The sequence below is a fragment of the Poecile atricapillus genome, chromosome Z, assembly GCF_030490865.1.
Source record: "Poecile atricapillus isolate bPoeAtr1 chromosome Z, bPoeAtr1.hap1, whole genome shotgun sequence".
NCBI lineage: Eukaryota > Metazoa > Chordata > Aves > Passeriformes > Paridae > Poecile > Poecile atricapillus.
The window spans coordinates 101,916,470-101,941,590 of record NC_081289.1 but is presented as its reverse complement, the minus strand read 5'-3'; the positions used below and the strand labels follow the sequence as shown (position 1 = coordinate 101,941,590).

Genomic DNA, 25,121 nt, shown 5'->3' with positions numbered 1-25,121 from the left:
TTTCCTCCAGTTGTTATCCCATACAGTAAGTGTACATGGCAGGACAGTGTCTACTTCTTTGAGGGTATTTGGTCAAAGGAGCTACAAAAAGAACCTACAGAGTCAAACCTGACTGATACGGCAAGGGAGGCTAGGATAGGAACAAACCTGGCCAATCTCACTAATTGGTAAGGATATGTGGATTATGAAAATGGTTATTTTTCATTAAGACTATCTGGTTAAGGACCTTGCCATATTGAGATAAAGGAGAGAGACACTCAGACATAAAACTTGTCCACTTAATAAAAACAATAATCAGAAACAAGCCCAGTCAATGACAGTAATTGATGGACTATCAAAAAATTGCACAGGGACTTTGCAATTGATAGAGATGCAAACTCCTGAGTGCAGAATGTAGTAGGGGTCAGTGGGACCCTGTCAGCAGAGGCAACATGCATGGGACAAGGTAGCAGACAGGGATGTAAAAGTAACAGTTACATGCAAGCTGATGTTGGTCAGTACATTATTTGACCTCAGCACCTGATTACTGCAGTCTATCTTGTCCTATTACTAAAGGTTTTAACTCTCCGCGTAAATCTAATCTCTATCCCATGTGCATGGATGCTGCAAGTGCTGCAGGGATTAAGCACCAGCTACTGCGGGGACTGACAGGGGTGTGAAGAATTTGGTGTCAGCAACTGGAATCAGACCAGGGGGTTTGGTGCCACAGGACTGTGGTGTCAGCAACCAAAGTGGGTGGGGTCTCAGTGCCATTGGCAGGGAGGGATCTTGGCAATGAGCTGCTGGGGTGGGAACAATTTGTGCCCACAAAAAAAAGCAGCCAGAGTTGATAGACTCAGCATAGGTGGTCACAGCCCTTGTAGTGCTGGCTACTGATGGGGATGAACACCTGTGCCTTCTCCAGAACAGATCTATGCCAATTATAGAATCATAGAAAATACTAAGTTGGAAGGGACCCACAAGGATCACTGTGTCCAGCTCCTGGTATAACTCACTAGCAAACTCCAAGCCATATCAGACAACGAGAAGGGAGGTCTAGGTGAGAAGTTTTGTGTCAGCAGAGGGTCTGTGGTGTTACTGGGGGGAAACTGAGGGTTTCTGTGGGTGCTTGTGGAATGAATGCATGAGTGTTTGACACTTAGCACCAAACTAGATCAGTTTCTGAGTAGGGGGAACTCATAAGGTGGATAAGGCGCTGTGCTGGCTCTTGGAGAATCCGCAAATGTGTGTGAGCTTGTGAACCTGTGAAGTGTCATGCGTGTTCCTACACAAGTGACCTTCTGCCACTGTCAGCCTGTGAGGACAAGGGAACATGATTGGCTGTGCTCATGAGTACCACTGTTGAAGGCAGCACCTTGTCACTGTCAGTCTGTGTAACCAGCTATGTCAATGTCCCATATGGTACTGTCCATCCACATCTCTCAGCCTAGACAGAGACCCTGGGTTCTGGGAGCTGTAGGACTGGACTCCAGCTCCTGGATGGGAGTGCCCTCTGAATTTCCCTAAGGAAACCAAATCTGGAATGTCACCATTAGCAAGCTAGAACTCATCCAACTTTTACAGTGATTTCAATTCAAGGGTCAAACTATCATTTTAATCACCAGAATATTTTCTAAAATACATGCTGCAATTCTAACTCAAATCTGGAAGTTTACAAATACAATGCAATTACAGCATCATACACAGTTTTGACAGAAGTGTGGGCATAGGCTTAAACAGCACATGTAATTCAAACACTGCATTGTATGGTACAGAGACAGTTCTGACAGCAATAAGGGAGTTGCACAGAAAACTCCAGGCTATCAAATCTGTGGCTTCAATCTGTGGCCTTGGAAGATACAAGATAATTAACATTATTCTTCATCGCAGCTAAAACAAGAACTAAAATTCTAGGAACCAGAATAACAGAAGTTAATTTATTTTTGTTTATAAAGCGTACGTGTAGAAAATAAGTGATTTTATTGCAGAAAATGTCATACTGTGTCACCATAGGACAGAATTTGTTTCTCTCTAGAATAATGTCATTACATGCTTTGTGCTGTAATTTCAGTTATTTACAATCAGCAATAGACTAATTTTCTAATAAAGAACTTATATCAGCAATACAAAGACTGATGTAAACAAAGTAATCATATTGTTAGAGATGCTTCAACACTGCAAATGAAAATATGTTTGCTATTTGAAAATCAATATAGTAGATTTACAGCATATGCACATTTATGCATTTTTATGCAGTATCAGCCCTGTAGAGAAGGAGGTACTGGTGCATGAAAAATTGGACATAACCTGGCAATGTACACCTGCAGCCCAGAAAGCCAACTGTATCTAAGGCTTCATAAAAAGAAGCATAACTAACAAATGAAGTTTTACTCCACCCTGAGGGGGATCCCCCAGCTGTTATAGTGCAACCAGCTCTGGGATGCCCAGAACAGGAAAGACATGAACCCATTACAAGTGCAGAGGAGACCCATGAAAACGATGAGAGGGCTGGAGCATATGAAGATGTGCTAAGAGAGCTGGGGCTGTTCATCCTGGAGAAGAGAAAGCTGTGGAAATATCTTTTGGCAGCTTTCCAGTACTTATAAGGGGCTTCTGTAAAAGACAAAGTGACTTTTCACTGGCAAATAAATAGTTAAAGGACAAGGGGGAATGGCTTTAAACCAGAAGAAGGCAGAATTAGAATGACAGAATCATCAGAAAAAGACCCTTCACATCATCTACTCTAACTGTAAATGCACTGCCAAGACCACCGCTAAACCATGTCCCTAAGCACCAAATCTACATATTTTTTAAATACCTCCAGGAATGATGATTCCACCACTTCCCTGGGCTTGATAACCTTTTTGGCAAAAAAAGAATTGTCATAATGTCCAAACTAAATGTCCCCTTGCACAGTCTGAGACCCTCTTCTCTTAAACTGTCACTTGTTACCTGGGAGAGGAGACTGATTTCCCCATCCTTTCAGGCAGCTGTAGAGCAATAAGATGAAATCAAGAGCTAGTAATAATTAATAATTAATAATACCTAGACAAAACTAGCATTTTAAATATTATCTAAAAATTAACAGCTAGAGTGTACAGCCTATATGGCATTTTACAGGACCTGAAATGACCACATTGCAACATGGACTATAGAACCAAGCGAAACCCCCACAAAAACCAGCCTAAGATGGTATGAAGATGACCACATTGCAACCACTTGGTAACACAACAAAAAACCAATGAAAAGCAAGACCACCCCAGGCCCTAATAGTGCTCTTGGTCCAGGCTGTCATGCAAGAGATAGGGAATTTACACTGCAAGAGAAATAATTCCCCAGGTATTTCTTTGTTCAGGTTCTCTTTTTTCAAGGCACATCAACAGAGCTACCAGATACCATAACTGATCTGGACCATCTAATGGAGATGAGAGTCTAGTCTCAAAAATTTCTTCAACAGTAGGGCATATACAGTTTCACTCAATCAAATTCTCTGTGTACATGCTGCAAACCATCCTTGGGTCTTCCCATTACCTAAACTTCAAACATTTCCTGGGGTCAAAGGCATGCACTCAGGCAGAATGCCACCCTAACTACTCTGCATAGCATCATCTAGTATTTGAGTAGACAGCACAAAACTGAATTCTGTCCAAATAACAACTTATTGGTGATGGAAAACCAGCCTGAACTAGCATTTCACCTGGCTGCTGTGATTATCCTTTATTTGCAAATAAAAGGTCATTTTTAACCCCTTATAACTACCAGAATTTGTAAAGCAAGAAGCTTACTTGAAGGAGATAGATTTAATTAGAAATCACTGCCAGATCTAGAGTATAATCCTATGTCTGACTCTGGAAAACAGACTATTAAAGTGGTTTGTGGTTACTTTGTAAAAATAAAAGGATGTCTGATCCACTCTTTGTTCATGAGACCAGGTTGTAAAATCCTCCTTCCCAATATTTCATCTTACTGGTTTCAGCGTATCTGATGTACACAGAGAGCAAATCATATGCCTGTGAGAACTCTGCTTTTCACCCCTACCACCCAGATTTCCATATCCACATAGACAACATCAATTTCACTTCCACCTGACAGTGCCTATGGGTTGCTGTCACATACAAGGAAGAAAATGTTATTTTTACAGATGATTTAGCTTTTCAGCCCTTGGATTTACCCTGCAAGCAAAATGAAATGAGAATAACTTCATGTTTTCAAAGCCCCATTTGTGGAGCTTAGAAGTCTTTTCTTTCTCTACACAAACTGTAATGTACAGACATGAAGAAGAGTTTATTTTTACAGTCTGTCTGCAAAATGCTCCTATAAAAATAGCATTAAATACTCCCATGAACCCCACCTCAGACACTGTAGGAACTCCATCTGCTAGAGACAGATGCAAAGCAGATAGCTTTTTAAATTTGCTTGGCAATTTTTCAGAAGAAACTATGAAGTGTGAGAGAAGGAAGGATCACTCACTTATATAAGAACCAATCCTTTCCTAAACTGGATACCCTGGACTATACAAGGCACTTTATGTGAACAGTTAAAGAATAATTTGCCTTAACAGAGGATTTTCTCTTAACCAAATAGAAATTATTATAACTCATATGTGTGTATCTATTAATTTGCTTAGATCATGCGTCAAGCCATGACATCTTTGTTAGAAAAGCATAAATCTTTTGAACCTCTTTAAGACTTCTTGACAAACTACAGGCTCTCTCAATTAGCTGTATTGAAAACAGTCTATCTGCTGTCTTTTGAGCTTGCATTTACAAGAGGAATTTACCTAGTGGTAGACGTTTCCCCACATGATGCTCTGACTTATGTCACACATAGAAGACTATTACAACATTAATTATTACATTTCAATAAGGTGTCTGAATTTCTCTACCTTCACATGATCTCAGACACCATTTCTTTCTAAAGGTAAACTTAAAATTATGATTTTTAAATTTGCATTTTTTCTCAGAACACTAGAATCACAATTTTGTACTTTAAATTCATGGGTTTAAAAAGTACTAAAGTGTTTATGTAAAAATATAAGAAAATTATGCTGCATAAGCTTTAAGCCTTTCAACCCTCTTGAAAGATGGTATTAGATTAAGAAATTATTTTTCTGACAAAAGGTAACTGTAAAAAGTTACAGACATTTTACTTACCTCAAATCTTACTGGTTACCACCAATTATTTATCTACACAATAAATCTTAAATGGGTATTTATAAGTCTTTGGAATAACAGCTCAAAATTAGCTGATCTCAGGAAAGCATGCTTCCAAAATAACTTATAAAAATCACCAATTTTCTGTTAGTCTGAATATGTGAAGCAAAAGGCTGTCATACTCAGAAATCAGTAACTTTTCAGCTCCTTGAAGTAATTGATGGTGAAAAAGCCAGGGTTTTTTGTCAGTTAATATTACTGTACTACACTAAACAGTTTACTTTCTGAAGTCACCCAAGCTGTACAGGACTCTGAGCTTGTCTGACTGACAAGACAGACCTCAACAGACATTCACAGGTATTCAACCTGTCAGTCCAGAGCTCTTCCCACAGTTCCAGTACTGCTACTATTACTGTGATGTCTTCCTGTACAACAGATAGGAAGTACCTGAACTTTGTTTTAACAGGACACTGCTTAATCAAAGCTTTGTGCACTTCTAAAGTTTTGTGCATTTTCTCCACAAGTCACATATGTACATTCTGTCTATAGTTTAAATTTTAAAGTCTTACTCTAATGCACCAGATACATCTCATCTCCCCCTACTCCTAGTGGCAGAAACTGAGCATACAACATCAAAAGCAAACATTGGTATCAAAGCCTGCTCCCAAATCTGAGAATACTTGTCACACCTAAAAATCTAACAAACAAGACTTTTCAGTGGCCTAGTACAATGTCCTACGTAAAATCGATACACAGAAAAAGTAATTCCTCAATGTCTGAGCAGTATTCATACTGCATATCTGCCAACATATAGTCTAATGTTGGTGGTTGTTACAAAAGATTGCTGTCCTCCAAGTGAGAAAAGTGTCAAAGGACAAGTACATGAGTTAGCATGTCCCTTTTCCCATTTTATTTAAAACCACTCCCAAAGAAAGAAAGTTTTTGCCTTTCCTGATTTACAGAATGCAAAAAATGTGTCACATACTTACTTCTTGTGTGTGAGGTCCAGACCACTGTTGACTATTCCCTCCACTTTGACATTTTTCTGTCCACAAATATTTCCGTAACTGTCATATCCCGAAAGCAGTCTTGCAGCTGCTCCTGTAGCTATTGAAAAGCCACAGATAAACCCCTGGAGGAATAAAAAAATCCCACAGTTTAACGATACTCTGTTTCACATCTGGGAAAAGTCAGTTTTATTAACTTATTTCTAAGCAGAGGTTGTCTAGAAATTCTTTCAGACTGGAAAAGGAAAGACAAGGATTATCACAGAGAACTGCTGTGCAGTAATAAAACTGAATGCAAGCTAAGAGACGATTCAGATATGTAACACTGGATATTATACAAGCATAGTTAAGACTCCTGTATGTGGTCTATTTGAAAGTCATATTGTCAGCAAGTGGGCATGAAGCAGAAGGGAGAAGTCAGTAAGTGGGCAACAGCAGGCAGTGAAGGAGAGCTACAAGCAAAGAGATGGAGTTTTCAAGGATCGCTATGCATCTTAGACAATTTCTCCCAATCCAGATTTTCTTGCTTTCAGATTTTTTTTTCTTTCCTTTAAATTAAGTACTTTCAAAGATGAGCTAGAATTAAGAGGCCTATCTAACACAAGTTTCTTTTAAGGAAATCCTCTTAAAGCAAGTGACCAGGTCAAGGCCACTGTGGTTTCAAATGCTGGTTTTAAATGCAGGAAAGAAACAGATGCAAAGCAAGATGGTTCAGACCAAGTAATATGGAAAACGCCCTTAGTAGGCAAGTCTTGCTGTGAACTTCCAGAGGTAGTTTACAAGCAAAACCAAGATTAAGGTAATGATTGTGCAAACAAGACACTGACCCAAAAGCTTCATTAGCAAACCACTTTCAGGGAGAAATGAACCATCAGCTCACTCCACTACCACCAAGGAACTGATTTTACATGTGAGACAGGCTAAGATTTGAGAAGTGGAAGCAGAATAAACAGCTGAGACAAGTGTATGGAGCAACAGATGGCAGTGTCAGGATCAGATGAAATGATGATAACAGGTAATGACGTTGGCATGGAACAGTGAAAATGTGGGTGGTGCACCCTGCAAGTGAAGTCTCCTAGAACGGTAACTGCGTGACCTAGTCGGATGATTTCTCTGTGTATTACATTGCTTAGACAGGAAAATTTGGGACATTCATGCACAGAAAACTAATTTATTATTGGAAGAACATGTAAATAATCAAATAATCAGGGAACATCAACAAACCAGAAAAAAAAACAAACGCAAAAGACAGCTACTTGCCTCAGGAAGCGCTGTGCTTTTTGCAATTTTAAGATATTCACATTATAGTGATACTGTAATACATATGAATTTAAATAATCATTATGATTTTTACATTTGAAGCCCAACCATTGAAAAATACTCTGGGGAAAGCAGAATAAACTTTTCAATGGAATTATTCCAAAAACTAGACTGAGGAAGTGCAGAAAAGAAGGCTGAGAGCACTTACTCCCCCTAAGGACCTGCTTGCAGTACAGCCATACAAGGCAGCAATGGACACTCTCTGTTTAAGAAGAGTAGCAAACACAGGATCATGAAACAAAATCAGATGGAAAGAAGTGTACTTCTCATTTTCATTAATCTGCAGCTTTCAGAGGTTTGGTCTTTTAATAGAAAGTATAGAGTGATGTGAGGCTAATTTGAAAAGGGTGATGGGTTCATCACAGAGGACAGAACTGTTCAAACTTTGAAAAAAGATCTTATCATTAGTAATATAGTTGTTAACAATAGCTGTTACTACTAAGTATACAATAAAAATAAATAAATTAAATAAACAAAAACCCAGTTAGCTCCTTGATAGTCAGAATCTTTTTTTCTCACAAAAAAACTTTACTGTGATTCACAGAATTGTTTACCAGACTTTCAGCTACCATTCTGGGACATGCAGAGTCCCATAAAGTACATGAGTCAACTGATAATTTGCCATGCTGAAAAAATCACTTACCACTGAGACTGCAGTTTCAGGGGAAGAGAAGCTAGAGAAAGACCTGACACCAACAATAAGTTATGGATCCCTACCAAAGGCCTACCAAAGTATGTACACACTACCCATTTCTGTTCTATAGCTGATAGTTCCCATGCAAATATATCCCGATCTTTGCTGGTGATTAAGCTACTGATAGGTTTTAAAACTCCTTCTTTATGAATGCAAACTCTTCAACTGTAACATTTACAAAATCTGCTGAGTTTTACTCACCATTCCTATGCAGAAGACAATGAATAAGAGCAGCCATGGTACATCTGTGCAGCTGTGGTCTTCCAGAGGCTTCCACTCTCGCTTGGAACTCTTGTGTGAGAAGAGAGACACAAGGTTAAAAACACTTGGTCTGTCCATAATAGAAAAAGGTAGAAAATTATAATACAGGTAATCTACATACAGCAAGAGCCATCTTCAAATGCCAAGATAGCTGAAGAACCTTGGTTGAAAGACTTTTAGAGTAAGGCTCATGTAAGATTTCAAAAGAAGTGCCTCCACAGGAGCTAGACCATCAAATAGTTGTTTACCAAAAAATAGCTGATTTATCCAGAAATTTACAAATATTTATCCACAAAACAGGTTGTTTTCACTTGTCTTTTTATTACCAGAAAACAGAAATGAATGGCATGAAATTGACAATATCTCCTATTGCAGTCTTTCACAGCTACCTTTCAGTAATCTGATTTCCAGGAAGGATAAATATTAAACTTTTCAAAAACCCCTAAGTTTTCAAATACAATTGGCAGGCTGAACAAGAGCTATGTATGTAGAAAGGAGGCAATAAACTGCTGTTTAAGGAACAGTTTTCTACCTGCCATAAGGCAGCTGAGATTAACACTTCAGTGAAGAAATCCTTCATCTGTATTGTTATGGCGCCAGAAAGGTAAATTGTATAATTAAAGGTTAGAACACTCAATGATTGAGGCAGTTGTAAGCAATTTAGATAGTTTCCCCTTCATGAGGTAAAAATTCTCAAGTATACATACATTGCTAAGATAATTAGAGTCTTATAAACAGTCAGGCAAAAAGGTTCCAGGAAAAGGGAAAAGAATAAGCACTAGTTCTAATATAAAACTAACCACCTAATCAGAATTTGTTGTAACAAAAATACTGATTACAGCTACTTTTAAAAATACACAGTTACAAAGAGAAGTTCTTTCAACAAGCTCCCAAATACTGAATCTTCAGATATATTGACTGAGACCCATAAACTGCAGACACTGTTTTAATCTTTCATTCAGGAAGAAAAGGACGTTGATGTAAGGAGACTACATACACAACTCTTCTCTCTAGAGAGAGAGTAAAGAGGATAACCTATTCAAATTTTAAATTTATTTTTTTCTCTTAATACTCTGAGGAATCTTCAAGATTTTTCCAAACAGGTAGCAAATGTCACTGCTGAATTAAAACAGAATGGTTGGATGAAATGTCAACATCTTCTACCACCAGTATGTATTTTGCATATTTTCAATAAAAAACCCCAAAAAAACAATAGCATGATATTAGCAAGGTGATTTTTTTCGGTGTTCATGACTGTCCTGTGTTGATTATGATGTTAAATTGTATCCCCATTCGTCCACCTAACCCAGAGACAGGTTTTATATTCTTAAAATTCCATCTGAGACTAAAAGTGAGTGGAAAAGAAGCACCGAGTCTGTTATCAGAGACTGTACTTGCTCCCCCCGCATCCGGAGTTTTGACTACAGCACAGACAGACAAGACACAGATCGCCTTGGTTTTCCAGCTAGCCGGAGCAGAGAGGTCTTCCTGGACTGTTTTCTTTCCCTTTTTCTGAAACGAATCGAACCTGCTCTGGACCGGGGACTCGGGGGAGCACCGGGAGCTTGCACCCGTGGACTACCGGGAGCCCAGCCTGGGCAGCGGCATTTTCCAGCGCCAGAGAGACTGATAACAGAGCGAACACCCACAGGAAAGAGACTCTCTGAAGTTTGTCATCTTTTCTGAAGGGCGAGAGGTTTTGTAACTTGATATCATTCATTTTTGTGCTGGGTAGTGCTGTACCTGTGAAATAAACAGGTTTTTTCCACTTCTCTCAGAGAAATCTCTTCCCGAACCGGTTGGGGGGTGGGGGAAAAGAGCCACGTGAGTTTGCTTCCCGGGGGGAAGCCCCACTGGAGGTTTTCTCCTAAATTTGCCCTAAACCAAGACAAACACATTCATTGGCGTTAAACGTGGGGTGGCTTTTTTTTTGTTCACAAGCACAAAACAACTTTTTCAAATACTCCCATTAGAAATTGGATAAACAAATAAAACTAAAAACTGGATAAACAAATTAAATCTTGCATGCATCACAAAAACGTGGTTTTCTAAGTAGTCCAACTTGGCATTAGAGAATTCCATGCTAATTTTGCAATGTTTACTAAGGAAGTTCCATTTACAGGTGTGATAAATGTAGTTTTACAGATGTGATAAGCACTGTTTTAATTCAAGCTGCAAATTCATTGTAGGTTCTGGAAGTCAAACTTTAGATTTTACTTAATAATCAGTAGTTAGAGGTGCTAAAAGGTCACATTATGCACTCTACAATGCACATTCAACAAAACTGAATTTTCTGATACTGGCAGTTCACACTTAAAACTAGCACACTCTTTGAACTTAACATTTACAACAAGATTATGACATTCGTGTTGTTATAATTAGTGTAATCATAACTGCATAAATTATGTAAGGCTTCATGCTTCCTATTCCTAAATTCACTCCAAGAACTCTAGATTATTTAGAAATTTACTTTTATTTACAAACAGCAGAGAAAAAATTCAGCTACAGCTGCTGTCTTAAGAGCAAACTGCCCTTGGCAAAAGAGGGAGCAGCAAAATGTACTGCAGGGTGTGCTTTGTTTGTTTTGTTGGGGTTTTTTTATCCTTTCTACCATCTGCATCCAAAATCTTTTAATAGGATTTTTAAAAGCCTCTAGAATAGCTCTGGCAAGGATTTTGGTTGTCTGACTAGTCACAGTTACCATAAGTAATCCATTTTACTTACTAAGTGGACTGCAATTTTTATGTCAAAAAGAAACTTGAAATGCCATAACATGGAACATTGTTGGAAAGTTACACAGATAAACTAATTCTCTGTCTGTGGTTCTTACTCTGTGAAAAGCAAACAAAAAACCCAAACAAAACAAAACAAAAAACCCACATGCCAACAAGAACACCAAAAAACCCCACCAAACCAGGAAGTTATTCTAAACAAAGTATCCTTGGATGAAACTCATTAAGTAGTAGATACTTACTAACTTATAATTTAACCATCTAGCATGGTAATGAGGTAAGAAATTTTATATATATATATATATTTTTATAAAACAGCACCCCTCTTCTGCAGCCTGTCCAATCTTTATTGTCTCAGACCCCAATAAAACCCAAGCTAGCTACCATTTTCTGCCTACTATTTTATTCCCAGTTGCTTCCTTGTATTCCGGATTCCCAATGAATCCCTTTCCACCACTTCATAGTCTTTTGTCCTTGTCTTTGATATCAGTGTCTCTTTCTCCAGCGATTGCTCCCTGTCTATTCTACACCCTTAGGCATTTACTCAGACTGCAATTTTCATGCTTTGGCAACATAAATTGTTAATCCATGGTCAACATAAGGTCTAACAAATGTTGTTTGTTCTGCAATCTGTAAACTATGCTTGTCTCCATTGTGATTGAAATCACCATAACATTTTAGAAAACATGCTTTGCCTGAAATCCTAAATCAGCACTTCTACTCTTCCAGATAGATTAGGAGCCTGCAGTATTTGCTTATGCAAGAAAGCTAAAGAAAGAAAAAAGCAACTGGAAATTACTAGATTAATTTCAAGTTTTCCCTTGAAACAGAGGGAATTATTTTATTTCAATTATGAAATAAAAATTTCATAATTTACACAATGTTCTCTAAGGATATTCTTGCCATTAACAAAGCATGTACTGTCATGAAATCACGGATAATCTGGAACACTCATTCAGAAGTGGAAGGCTGGCAAACCAGTCTTTCTCTCCAAGACAAATTTGCAGGCTGGGAACATTTTCTGCTCATAACAGCTTTTCTGTGCTGATTTTATGAGTTATTTACTCAAGAACCCAAATGAGTGTGTTAAGAAGTTTACATCTGTCCATTTTGCACAATCAGATCAAAACTCTTGGGTGCTGCAGTTTTACAGTCATGTTTTAGTACTACACACCTAGAAGACTGGATGTCTACAATTAAGAATTCTCTTGTAGAAAAGGAAGTGGGAAGAATGTCAGGACACTAACTACTGTTTTTTCCTAGTTGAATTCAGAGCTACACATTCTCAAGACTAAAAGTACTTGCATATAAATACAAAATAGAGGTTATTTTCTTCAATCACTCCAAAACAAAAATAGAAATCCCTCTTCCATATTTCTTTCTTGCTATCACTTCCAAAATATACCTTTGCAACACAAAGAGTAGGTCTCCTCTGCATACTGCAATATACTTCTGCACAGGAATTGCAAGAATTCCTGCACATAAGCATAGCCAAGACCACTTTCACTGTTAACTGTAATAGCAGTACTGGATGCTGCCATACAAGCACTCTTGTGCCATTACCAGAGGGAAAGCCATTTAAGAGCATAAAAAGATAAAAAAACAAAGCATTTCAAAGGGAGACTACAGATTCAGGGAACTATAGAGAATTTAGTTTGAACACAACATATCTCATGCAATGTAAAATTTGGGAATGATGAGACTGAAGCAAGAAGCTATTCAAGAACATCTGCAGCACTACATATACAGAAAATTGAGCTGTGGGCAAGTACCAAAGATGTGAATAATGTAAGGATAAAGATGGAATCTGCCATCAACTGATGATGTTGCAACATCATGATGGTACAGGAAGCAGAAAGAAAAAGTCTTGTGGTGGTCAGATGACACATTTCAAGTGGAAGAGAACTCAGGTGCTAGTGAGGCAGGTGGGCTGAATTAAGGACAACCCAGTGAATAAATGGCATGAGTTACAACCAATGGATGAAAAAGAGTTGCAGGTCAGAGCCTAGAGGTTAGACTCTAGGCTCCATTTCCGCTAGTTAGCTGCTGGAGAGTACAGGACTACTCTAATTTGCACATGGCCACAAAGGTTGTAAGAATAAAGTCACAACTTCATTCATATTAGTTAAATGCATTAACATTAAGATAATTTGTTACAAAACCCTATCCCAGGAACCATATTGATCTAACTACATCTTTAAATTCTCTCGTTTCATCACCTTGATATAACATCCTGACTCAGAATACATACAACTGTAATTCAATACAGAAGAGTAAATAGACATTACTGCTCTTTATTTAAACTAGAATTCAGAAATTATTGTGTAGCTAACTATCTTCATAGAAGACAGCCACAGTGTGCACACAGCATTAATAAATGGCTTTTAGAGGCAAAAAGGGATTCTCATTCTGATTGGCATCTTTTATGGAAACCACTGGAGTCCTGAAACATCTACGTTTCCTAGAAGGCAGACTGATTCTGATAAAGTGCCAGAGATTCAACTGATCACATAAACAGCATTTGGTTTATTCCGCTAACACTGTGAGTATAGAACACATAAATTTTACACCTACAATGCAAGTTGAACCCTCCAAAATTGGAGAGTCCATTTGCAATACTGTGCATACCACCAAATGGCATGGAAGAGCATGGCTCCTTGGGAAATGGGCAAGCCAGGTTTAAGAGGTGATGACCAGGAAGCCATCCAGTTCAGAAGCCAAGTTTAATCCAGCACCTTCAAATGCTATTGAAACATACTGACACAGACCAAAATGACAGTTCTTGAAACATTTATCAGTGTTTCCCAACAGCCATTTAAGGAGATGGAATTTTACCCATTTTACATCTTTACAAGCTAAAGAACAGTACTAATCACACGTTGACCTTGATGAGCCATAATTTACTAGTTTACCAAACTATTTCCAATGCAAGAGAGTAATTCTCCAGGTTTAACACATATGGCATTTTTCTGTCCAAGACATGGTAGGCTTTTCTAAACTATACAGCTGTTTAAAAGAAGAACTAGCAGCAGCTGCATACTAGTTTCCTAATCAAACTTCCTCCACCTCTGAACAGACTTCAGTCCTAGAGCCCAAAGAGGAGACAAGTCCTGATGCCAAGCATACACACTCAATACTCCACACAAGTACACTTCTGATAGCAAAAGTAAAACTCAAGTAAACTAGTTCTCTCTATAAAACTTCCATGTGGCAAATCCACTGTGTAAGTATGCAGAACAAAGTCTTAAAGAAGGAAACCTATTTTCAGCTTGTGACATTACCAGCCATGTTACATTTTCACAGAAAACTCTTAGCTTACTCCACCAAGAAGTCTCAGAACACTGTACACAGCTGATTGAGTTAAAATGTTCACCATTACCTACAGACTTCCTGTCCATGACCTATATGGTGTCCAGACAAAGCACTAAATAGCTTAAAGCACTCTATCATGAGTTCAGACAACCTCTCAGGTTCACAATAAAACTTGATCATTGTACAGCATATTATTGGTACACCTCCATTACTACTAGAGCAGGAACACACAGCAGCAAGTGCAAACTTTACTAATTATACCAGTTCCCTGGAAGAATGAACTACACTGTGTCAATTAAAATACCTCCATAAACACACTAAAATAATTCTAAGTGTAGGCTTGGCCTGGATCTACCTCTGGGGAGGAGTAGTATTTCTCCAACATCAAAGAGCTTGCTAATGGTTGCATTCTCATGGGAGGCAGAAGCTTGAGTTGCCACAGACTTAGAAAACTGAAGCAATGTTTCCCACTTACAGGACAAAAGAGCTTTGCTGGATGGGTGCAGCATGTCCCAGACATCTCCAGAAAGAAGCCAAAACACCTAGGGGCTATTTCAAAAGAGACTGCATAAGAGGGCATGCAGCTCACAGTGGAGTCTAATGTTCATTTTGTGGAATTTCTGCTTCAATCTCATTACAAAACAGTGTATTTTTCAGATTATAACAAAGCAGACACTAGTCACATTTCAGACCTAGAGCCATATAACAGTATTTTACATACAGGCACCATATCCTTATTTTCCTACTGACTTCACATTTCACTGCTTGTTCTCCAATGCCCTGTCCACTGAAAAGATGCACTGGTCTGTTATAAGTATGAAACTCAGAAATAATACTAGGAAAAGTTTTCTGATGGTGCAATACTGCTTTATCCACCACAAGCTAATGAACTTATACTTCACTTCACTTCAGATATTAAGAATATTACCAATTCACATAAGGTATCATGGTATTACTAGTGGTGTAATATAAGGATGCTTACCCTGAAAACTCATACATGGGGACTTCACTCTTGAACGTAGCATATGTTGTGTTGTAGATCATCTTCCATTCATCTTTACAGTCAACTCATATTAAACACTGCTTCAAAACTCCTTGATTACATACCTCTACCTCAATCAACAACTTAAATATTTATCTTGAAACATAACACAGCTGATTAAATAAAGATGACATGATCAACACACCTGCTGTAGCTTTGTAGTTTAGAAATCAGGCCATCTGCAGACAAAAGCCCTGTTTTTAAGTCTCAAAAATATTTATTGTTTCTTCCTTCATTATTCATTATTTAGTGTTTATTTCAAATGAGTAATAAATAAGGATACTTTACAAGTATCACAGTAATATTTTTCAGGGGTTAAAATATCCATTTCAGTGCAATTTTGGTACTTTCATGGTTCTTAATAATTAATAAACCGTCATGCAAACAAAACCAAAACAATAATAAAAACCCAAAGCAACAAAACAAACCACAACCCCCCCAAAAAACATATAACACCCCCCCAAAAAAAAACCACAAAACCAAAAAATCAAGACTCTGAAGACTTTTGCACATACCAAGTTACTGAACTACATTTGAATTTTCTACTTGTTGATCAACCTGTTTCACAGAATTTCAAATTTTACCACTTCTACAGATTGAAATCCCAAATAACAAAATATTTTCTAATTCAAGACTAGTAAAACATAGAATTAAAAACACACTTTACTTTCAAATGTTAGCTTTATCACAGGACATTGAGATGCATTCAAAAGACCTACCAGAAATACTAGAACTCCCCAGTTACTGGTGTCCACATGAGATGTGGAGGACACATTCCATAGAAGATGCTGCCCCTGTTCTTGTCATTGTCTTAATGTAATTTCCAAGACCAAAGACATCACAGCTCATTAGGAATTCAGGGCCTGCACAGCACTGCTGTGGGAACTAACAGTGTTGCCACTTTACAGGGACATTCACAGCAGTTTGATATGCATTCCTTCAAAATGTGTCCTATATTTAAATTTGTTTCCCACAGTGAAAAGCACTGCTGCTTAAATACAAACTCCTGACTTACAGGTTCAAAATTCTGGTGACAAGAAAGAAAAACATTCAGGATTACAATAAGAGGGCAGCACTTGAGGACACTGAAACTGTATTAGATTAACAGGAACTAATACTAAGAAAGCTCTATCTGAATTATGTAAGAAAAAGTGGGAGGAGAATGGAAAAGGAAATAAAATGTCAAGCCCTTAGCTTATTACATAAGCATACTTCCTTATAACTGGGCAATAGTTTTGCAGTATTACACTGCAAACTATGGGAAGTCTTACAAAGCATTCACAGGACATGGTTATCATGACCTTGAACTAAGTACTAAAATGGGTTTCCTGTTTTGTTTCTGTAGTTCTATATACAGCATTCAGAAGTCTCTTCCTCAGTCAAATAATATATCTAGAGAGCAGCAAGACTGGTTTCAATTTAAAACAAAACCAAACAAAAAAACAGGCCAGTGCTCATTTCTGCTGTAGACAGCTGTCTAACTATATTAATAAAGAGCAGGTATTAATATGTATTATCAGATACAAGTCACCATGTTCTGCTCATCATGCTCTCCACCATAGTCTAGCAACACTACTGATAAAAATAGCAGCTGCTAGAAACTAGCACGTAAAAATGCAATATGGAATCAGCTTTCTAATATACCAGCAATCATCTTATATTCTTATAGTACATTGCATACTGGGTGTTGAAATCATATTAAAGTAGAGAAAACTAAATTTTTGGACTGTATAGCTGAACTTCAAAATAAAGTTGACACTCTCTTCTTAAACGTACATACAAACCCTCTTGAGGCTGTTGTCATACAATTATACATTTCTATTCCACATTAGGTAATTACTTACCTAGAAGATTTAAAAGAACAAAACAAAACAAAAAAAATAAAAAAAAACAAAACAAATAAAACAAACACAGGAAAAAAAACCAAAAAAAACCAAACAAAAAAAACCACTAAACCACCACCAACAACAAAAAAGAAGGGCCAATGAATGCAATGACATTTATTTACTGCTTAAGTCTGGGAAACGTCAAAGTGATTGAATGACCTAAAAGAATGTTATTCGATATTCACCAACACAAACTCTTTCTCTAAAAATTATAACCAAGCTTCTCAGTTTCATAAAACAAAGATAAAAATTAGCAATCAGTTTAGTCAACAGATGGAAATAACCTGACAACACTGCATAACCATTTTTTAGAAGGTAAGCATAAAATGTACATGATTTTCCAAAAGACGCTTCAAAGGGGGAAAGATACAAATATCAAAGACACAGTTTCTGTTAAATTGGTTTGCAAGTTCTACTTTTCACAAAAGAAACCACTGAGCTAAGTTCATAGGAACAAAAATTATAGTCAGCCCAAATACAGAAAAGGCATGCACAGTTACAGCCAAAGCTTGCCTTCAGAGTAAGCAGCATAAAGACGGTTGACAACTTTACTACTTAACATTCTCATTTCTTCATAATGACAAATAAAATCCACCAGTTGGTTGATACTTAACAAATTCTTGCAATTATTAACGTAAAACTCCGATGGCTGGCAGCAATCTTGATGCCAAATAGATTACAATAACATAAGCTTTGGATTTAGCATTCACTATTAACAATGGTGACAAGATAACCAGTCTTCTCAAAAACTGTTCTCACTTTATCAAAAAATAATTTTGTAAGGATGCTATGTGCCATGCTGGTTCCCAGTACAAACTATCACTTCCTGAAGCTCTTAAAGTGTTGATGTTTTAATTACCTGACAAAGTAAAGGAAATAACTTGCTACCTACAAATTTTAAGTGATACAACTGAAGAAGGGTAGTCTGAGCCCCAGATCCACTAGTCCTCAGTAGGAAAATCTCAATGAATTTTATAGAGTACTCACAAGTATCTACATAGCTGAAATATTTCTGTGTTAAGATCAAAAGGAATTATTTGCACAGGTTGTGCAGCTGCTTGTGACAGCATTTATAAAAGGACATCTCATGCTTCACAGGAACCTAACAGAGCTTACAGACCAGAAATACAGAAGCAGTTCCATGAGATGCCTTATCATTACCATGTTCTTGGATGCTTATAAAATTCATCCTTCATACTATGTATCAGATAGATAGATAGAGAGATAGATAGATCTGTGTGTGTACTTATACATATAGATAGACAGATAGATAGATATAGATATACACACATATCAAAGGCTAGAACAGAAGCCTCATCTATTGTAAAAATATTGAAAGGGAAATCAAGCTTCCTATCTCCTAGAAGGAGAATTCACGGCTCATTCGATTTCCCTTCATCAACACCATTATTTGTTTGGTCTTCTTACACGACAGTACCCATGTCTAAAATGAAACTGGCATGTTTTGATACTCCTTAAACTCATTTGACTGCAGTAACCTCTGACTACTGAAGATATACAGCTGATGTACAATTAGTAATCTGTATTGCCCATAATGGCAGGAAGATATATTCCATCACAGCTACTCATTTTTTTCCAAAAGTTAGAAACTTCAGACTTATTCAGTGTTGTTTCGACAGCAGATGCTCAAGGGAAAGCTAAAGGATGATCTGTCTTCATCTCCTCTTATAACGGAAAGTTCTTACAGTCTTTCAAAAACCAAGGCCACCACTAAAACCACCAAGAATAACATGCGCTTTGTTCTTCCCAGTCATGTCTCCAGTTTCCAATATTTCAAGCTTCTCTCACACATACCATAGATTAAGTCACTAATGTAAAAAGCTGTAAATTTAAAACAAACACACACAGTATTTCCCAATTGCAACACAAACACTAAGACTTCAATAAATTGCCTTGTTTCCTATAACATGCTACCAAAGCAAACACCTTTTAACTACTATCAGCTACTTCCATTGTATAAGTAAGGGAGAACAGGTTATGTATTACAACTGTTCCATGAGAAAGCAGTTTAAGTTCTATCTTGCCCCACACCTCATTCACTATCTATGAATTTGTCCCCTCAGATGTAACAATGCAATCTTCACAGAACTGTGGTATAAACTAGATCAATGGAGCAATTTGAGTTATACTGCAAAGTAAGTTTTCTTGCTTAAAAACAAACTAACAAAAACCCTATACAGATTAGTTCAAACAAACAGATTTACAGCACAGCGTAACAGTTGTGGCAACATAGGAGCGATGAACTCCAACAGTTACTTCCTGAAGATCCAGTTTTAAAACAGATTGATGGTGTAACATAATAAAAAATATCACTGGAAAAGGAGAAGAATGAAAAGCAAGGGAAGAGAATACCAGTACTCAACTCCATTTTTCTTCCTCAGTAAAATGAAAGACTTGAAAGAAATGCAATTATTTTAACAACTCAAAACTTCTGTACCATTTGCTCAAAAGATCCCTACATTTAGGTAGAGAAGATAATTTCCAAAACAACACAAACATATTAAAAAACCCCATAAACTGAAACTAGAGTTACCTCCATAAAAAGTAAGACGAAACTTCAGCTTTGTTGCACAGCAGATCCATGACAAAAAAGATGTATCCAGACAGAAGCACCCTTCTTGTGAAAACACCCATTTCATGCTAAAGATATGGCCAAGAGAGGACAGTGGGCTGAAGCAACAGGAAGGTACTGACAAGTAACAGCAGTACCAGACAGAAGACAGAAATCCCACCTCAGTATTTGTCCCTTCCTTTACAGGTTTTCATCTCATATAGGACAGCACATTTGGCTGAACTACAATTCAAAGAAATGTTAGGAAGATCTGTTCATGATAACTAAAAATAAGTAAACAAGACTGCTTTAAGACAACTGCTAAGATGTAGTTGACATTGCAAAAGCTTTTCTCTACTCACTCAAGGTTCAAGCTGGTGATAAGTAAAGAGACAGCAAGCACTAAAAAATGACAGCTTAGTGATCCTAAATAAGTACAGAATCACACAAGCAATTCTAAAGACAAAAAAATATGAAAACACTCTTGTAACACCAAGGAGAAAGAACAGGTAACACTGAAAAGGAACAAGAAGTAAATAAGAATTCTAGTTGTGATGATAAAGAAACAGTGGATATCACAGAAAATGCTACACCAGGGGAAGTGAAAGAACTTTGTGCAAACATGGAAAACCAAAATGAAAATAAGAAAGAAACTGGAAAAGAAGTACTCTGGTTCTAATCACCTCAGCAGGCAAAACAGCAGTGGAGCAACAGGAAGAATTAGCTCATCTGGAAGAAAGTCTGGTATGGTTGCATTAAGTTTAATTTAACATGACTCTTAACAAATAAAGCTGAAAACTCTGGTAAAATAGGAAGTTAACAAAAGGGGGAGAAAGGCTGGAAGTATAACCACAGACAGAACTAGTGGCAAATAAACAATAATCAGCAAGTAGAAGGCAGTGAGTAATTAAAAAACAACAGTACTATCCCCATATGGACCATGCACTTAAGAATTGGATTCAATGATTCTCGTGGGTTCATTCCACCTCAGAAAATTCTGTGGTACTACAGACATGTCAGGGAGAATAAGACACCATGTAGCAGAGGATTACATATGCTGTTGAAAGCAACCGAGACCAAGGAGGGTAAGACATGGAATCCTTGCAACTTGGGCACAAGAAGCGTGCAGATATATTAACTGAAGACAATTTCAGCACAACACAGAATCTGGACTGGAATTAATTCAGTATGAAGAAAGAGGAAAGAATGTGTGACAAAAAATATACATTCCTCTGCTCAGAAATTTGGAAAAAGAAGAGAAACAGATTAGAGTGCTGTTATTTTTAAGGATGGAGAATAGCAAATCAGAATAAAATTAGGAAGCGAATAAGATGGCAGCAGGAGGTAAAAACCTGAAGTTTGAAATTAAAAGAGAAAAACTGAATGAATGAGGCTTTGAGTAATTAAAAAGGCAGAAAAATCAGAAAAGAAACAAAAGAATTCATCTCTGTAAGCAGCAATCAATACTGCTGAATAAAAGTAAACATGTAAATTCTAATCAGTTCTTCTCTGGAAACCTTTAGATTCTGCTGGGAAAGAGGCACAGAAAAAGGCCTAAGATAAAGGCCTTTAGATCGTCTACAAAGCAAAGGAACTGGGAAACATAGCTAGGGGGAAAAATGAATAACTGAGTGTGAAACAAAAGCTATGAATAAAACTACAAAGAAATCAATCCAGTTCAACAATCAGTCACAGGTAGATGCATTATCAGAAGTAAGAGGAGAAGGTGGCAGTCATGAGAAAGGGACTTGGAGATGCAGTAATCAGATAAGATGGCTAGCAGAATCAAAACAGAAGTAATCATTTCTGTCAGAAACAGAAACAGGGATTAGCAGATGAAGATCAAATAGGCTAGAGAGCTGAAAAATAAACTTAATGAGAAATCTACTTGAAAAACAAAGTCAGAAGGAATGAGGATTTTCATGATAAGAGAAGAGATTATGTCAAAGACCAATATGAAGCTAGAAAGGGAGAAGCAAAATGTAGGTGAGGAAACGTGAAGGAATTTCTGATGGACCCCTGCCCAGGAAACATGAGAGAGGGAAATACAAAGACCATGGTAGATGAGGAATACATTTATTTTTAATGATAAAAGGGATGATAGGACAGACATTAGAACCTATTGTAGTGCTACATAGTATGCAGTAAGGTTTTTGTAATCCATATACCAGACAAAACTGCTGATAAAATATTCAGCAACTAGCCTTTGATTTGGGTTTCCTGAGCAGACACACCATTACTTACGGTTAGGAAATTACATATACGGCCATTCTTAAACTTCAGTCATATGGCGTACAAAGGTCAGTTGTTGTACCGTATCTTGCCACGCATAAGGAAAGCAAATGAAAAGTTTAGCAGAATACTATTAATGTCATATAACCTGGCAGCAGAACACAAATTGCACTAAAATCCAAAATCAGTCAGCTGAAACCCAGATATGCATATGCCAGATATGCAAACCAACTCATTCGCTAACATTATCCACAAGTAAGTCTGCGTTTTCCTTTAAGAAAAGAACCGTGAACTGCAATTCAAATTTTCTAGCTCTAGAAGAGCTAGAAAGGGCCTATAAAACACTTGAGAAAAGCAATTTCTCAGAAATCACAGAAATAAGGTTGGAAAATACTTCAAAACATTACTTCAAAACATCAACTTCACTCAGTGCTCCAAGTCTGTATCAGCTTTCCTTAAGCCACTCCTGACAGATGTTTATCTAACATGGGTTGGGTTTTTTTTTTTAGCAAACCTCAGACAATACAGACTTCAGAATATGCTTTGGCAGTCTACTGCAGTGACTGAACAAATTCAAAATTCACCCCTAACATTTAGCATATATCTCACTCTCGTAATTCAAACCATTTGTTTGTGCACCACAAAGCTGTTTGCCTTCCTCCTTGCAGCATATTTGCTATACTGAAAGGATGTTTCCTATTGCAACTGGACAGTTCTCCGCAGTGTTCTGCATTGGAAGGACAGAGCTCTTACATAAAAAAAAAAAGTCTGCCTGAACGGATGAGCTACAAAAACTCATCTCTGTGATGAGTCATCTGGGACAGCAGAGACGGACTTTCCCACATAAGCAGTCTGCTGGAAGCTGGATTCAGCCACTGCAAGTGATACAGCCAAAGGAAACTAACATTTACAAGCGAGCAAAGCACAGCCAAGGCATCAGTCGTGATCGTTCATACTACAGCCTTCAGAAAAGAGCCATGCAAAAAACCAGCACAGCTTTGGCCGTGTTGTTCAAAGGCAAAGTTAAAATGGGAAGCAGAGCCGCAAACTGGAGCGTTGGGTGGAGCTCCCGATTGTGCCTTGCCTGGCAGCACCACTCTGGGGGAAAAAAAGGAGTCAGTAAGGGCAAAGCAGAGCGAAGGGGGAGGGGGAAGAAAGAAAAACCGACCTCGGAAACAAGAGATCTGCACGGAACCAATCACATACAGGGAAATGGATATAGGGAGGCACCTGAACCCTTGGACATAGAGTGAAGAAGGAGGCTGGGATTAAGACTGTCTCTCTTTCCAGAGACAGTGGACTTCAGGGATGCCCTGGGCCTGATGACTTTCCTCCCACGGAATAGCTTCTCTCTGTCGGGTGGGGCAGTAGGGACCCCAAAGAACATGCTGCAGGAAGGGCAGGGCATGCAGAGCTATCTGGGGAGATGTACTGAGGCATGGCGGGGGGGAGGTGGGAATCACAGGACAGTGGCAAGGCACTAGAAGGATGGCAGGTGAGAACTGGACGTCTGCAGCTGCAGCCATAGCAGGGAAGTGGAGCAGGGTATGCTACAGATTGCAAAGCAAAAGCACAGCTGGGGAACAAGGGGCAAGGTGAAGATGATCCACAGGAAAAACAGCACACAGAACAGTATGCAGAGGGTGGAAGTGCGTAGATGGTAAGGAGCAAGGCTTCTGGGGGGGTGGAGGGGAGTGATGTTGGTGAACACGGGGATGCACAACCACGAGCGGGAAAAAGCACAGCTACAGAGGGAGCAAAAAGGTGCACAGCTCATGTGCATGAAGGCTTGGGGCGAGGGGATGTAAGGGTGTTGTATCCAGCCACGAAACAGCAAGGCTACGGGAGGGGAAAGCAAGGTGGTCTCAGTCATGGGAGGCCAGAGCTGTTGGTGGAGGAGTGTGAAGTGGGGAGGGAAAGCAATGGGTTCCCAGCCATGACAGAGTGTGCTTACAGACTGGGACGCAGGAGAGTGCGCAGCAACGGGAGAACGGCGCTACAGGTGTAGCGAGGGGGATGTACTGCCACGGGAAAGCGGGGCTCCGTGGAGGGAGGCAGCAAAGCGGTGCTTAGACTGGTGGAAGCTGTGCTGCGAGGGGCACAAGGAGATGCACGGCCGCCAGAGAGCGCGGCTGTGGAGGGGACAAGCGGCTGCGCAGCCACAGGACAGCGACAGGGACAGACCCGGGGCCAGGGGGGCCACAGCCGCGGCGCGGGTGTGACAGGTCCCTGCAGCGGAGGACAGCGAGGTCGGAAAAAGGAGGGGGACACGGGCCACTCACCTGCGAAGCGGAGCTGCAGCAGCCCATGGCGTCCGCGGGTCTCTGCCCCGGCGGTGCCCGCTAGGCATCCACTCTCCGCGACTCCCCCGCCCCGGGCGGCGGCGCGGTGCGGGGCGCACGAAGAGAGGCACGGAGGGAAACGCCGGCTAAGCGGCGGAGAGCGCGGGGCCCGGTCAGTTGAGAGCGGCAGCACCACAAACGCCGTCGCGGCGCCCCCTCATCCTCCTCCCCCGAGGCCACTCGGGAAGGGGCGGGGCCGGCGGGGGGCGGGCCTGGGGGCGGGGCCAGTGCACTGCGGCGCAGGGGGTACCTGTCCTGCCGGCGGCTCCGCCCTCGCCCCGCCCCGCGCGCGCGGCGGCCGCTTCCGGTGCGGTAATGGCGGCGGTGGTGCCGTGACTGCGGTGGTGGTCGAGCTCAGATCTCATCCTTCGCTCACCAGTCGCCCGACGGCAACGTGCACGCCGGGACGGGGGCAGCTGCGTGTGGAAACCAAGCTCTTCTCAGCGGGGCTTCCCAAGAGTCTGAGAGCCCGCCCGCTGAGAGGAAGAAAAGAGACGCTCATATGACCTCGTAGTACATACACATTTGCAGCCAAGAATTTGTAGTAGAATCAAGGAGCATTTCTACACTTCTTTTGACGCTTCCAGGC

At 39.4% G+C, this 25,121-nt stretch overlaps 1 protein-coding gene across 6 annotated transcripts in view; it reads right to left on the bottom strand.

Moving 5' to 3' along the window:
• The window catches only part of SLC44A1 (solute carrier family 44 member 1), a 73,078-nt gene extending 48,358 nt beyond the window's left edge, over positions 1-24,720 (bottom strand). For all 6 annotated transcript variants that reach the window (XR_009276282.1, XR_009276283.1, XR_009276284.1 and 3 more), the window contains exons 1-3: positions 24,473-24,720; positions 8,355-8,444; positions 6,122-6,264 (exon numbers count right to left, since the gene is read on the bottom strand). Coding sequence is in view for 2 of the 6 variants with exons in the window: in XM_058828232.1 (XP_058684215.1) it covers positions 6,122-6,264; positions 8,355-8,444; positions 24,473-24,499 (260 nt within the window). In the remaining 4 variants the exon portion in view is untranslated. The remainder of the gene's footprint in view (positions 1-6,121; positions 6,265-8,354; positions 8,445-24,472) is intronic.
• Positions 24,721-25,121: the final 401 nt, after the last annotated feature.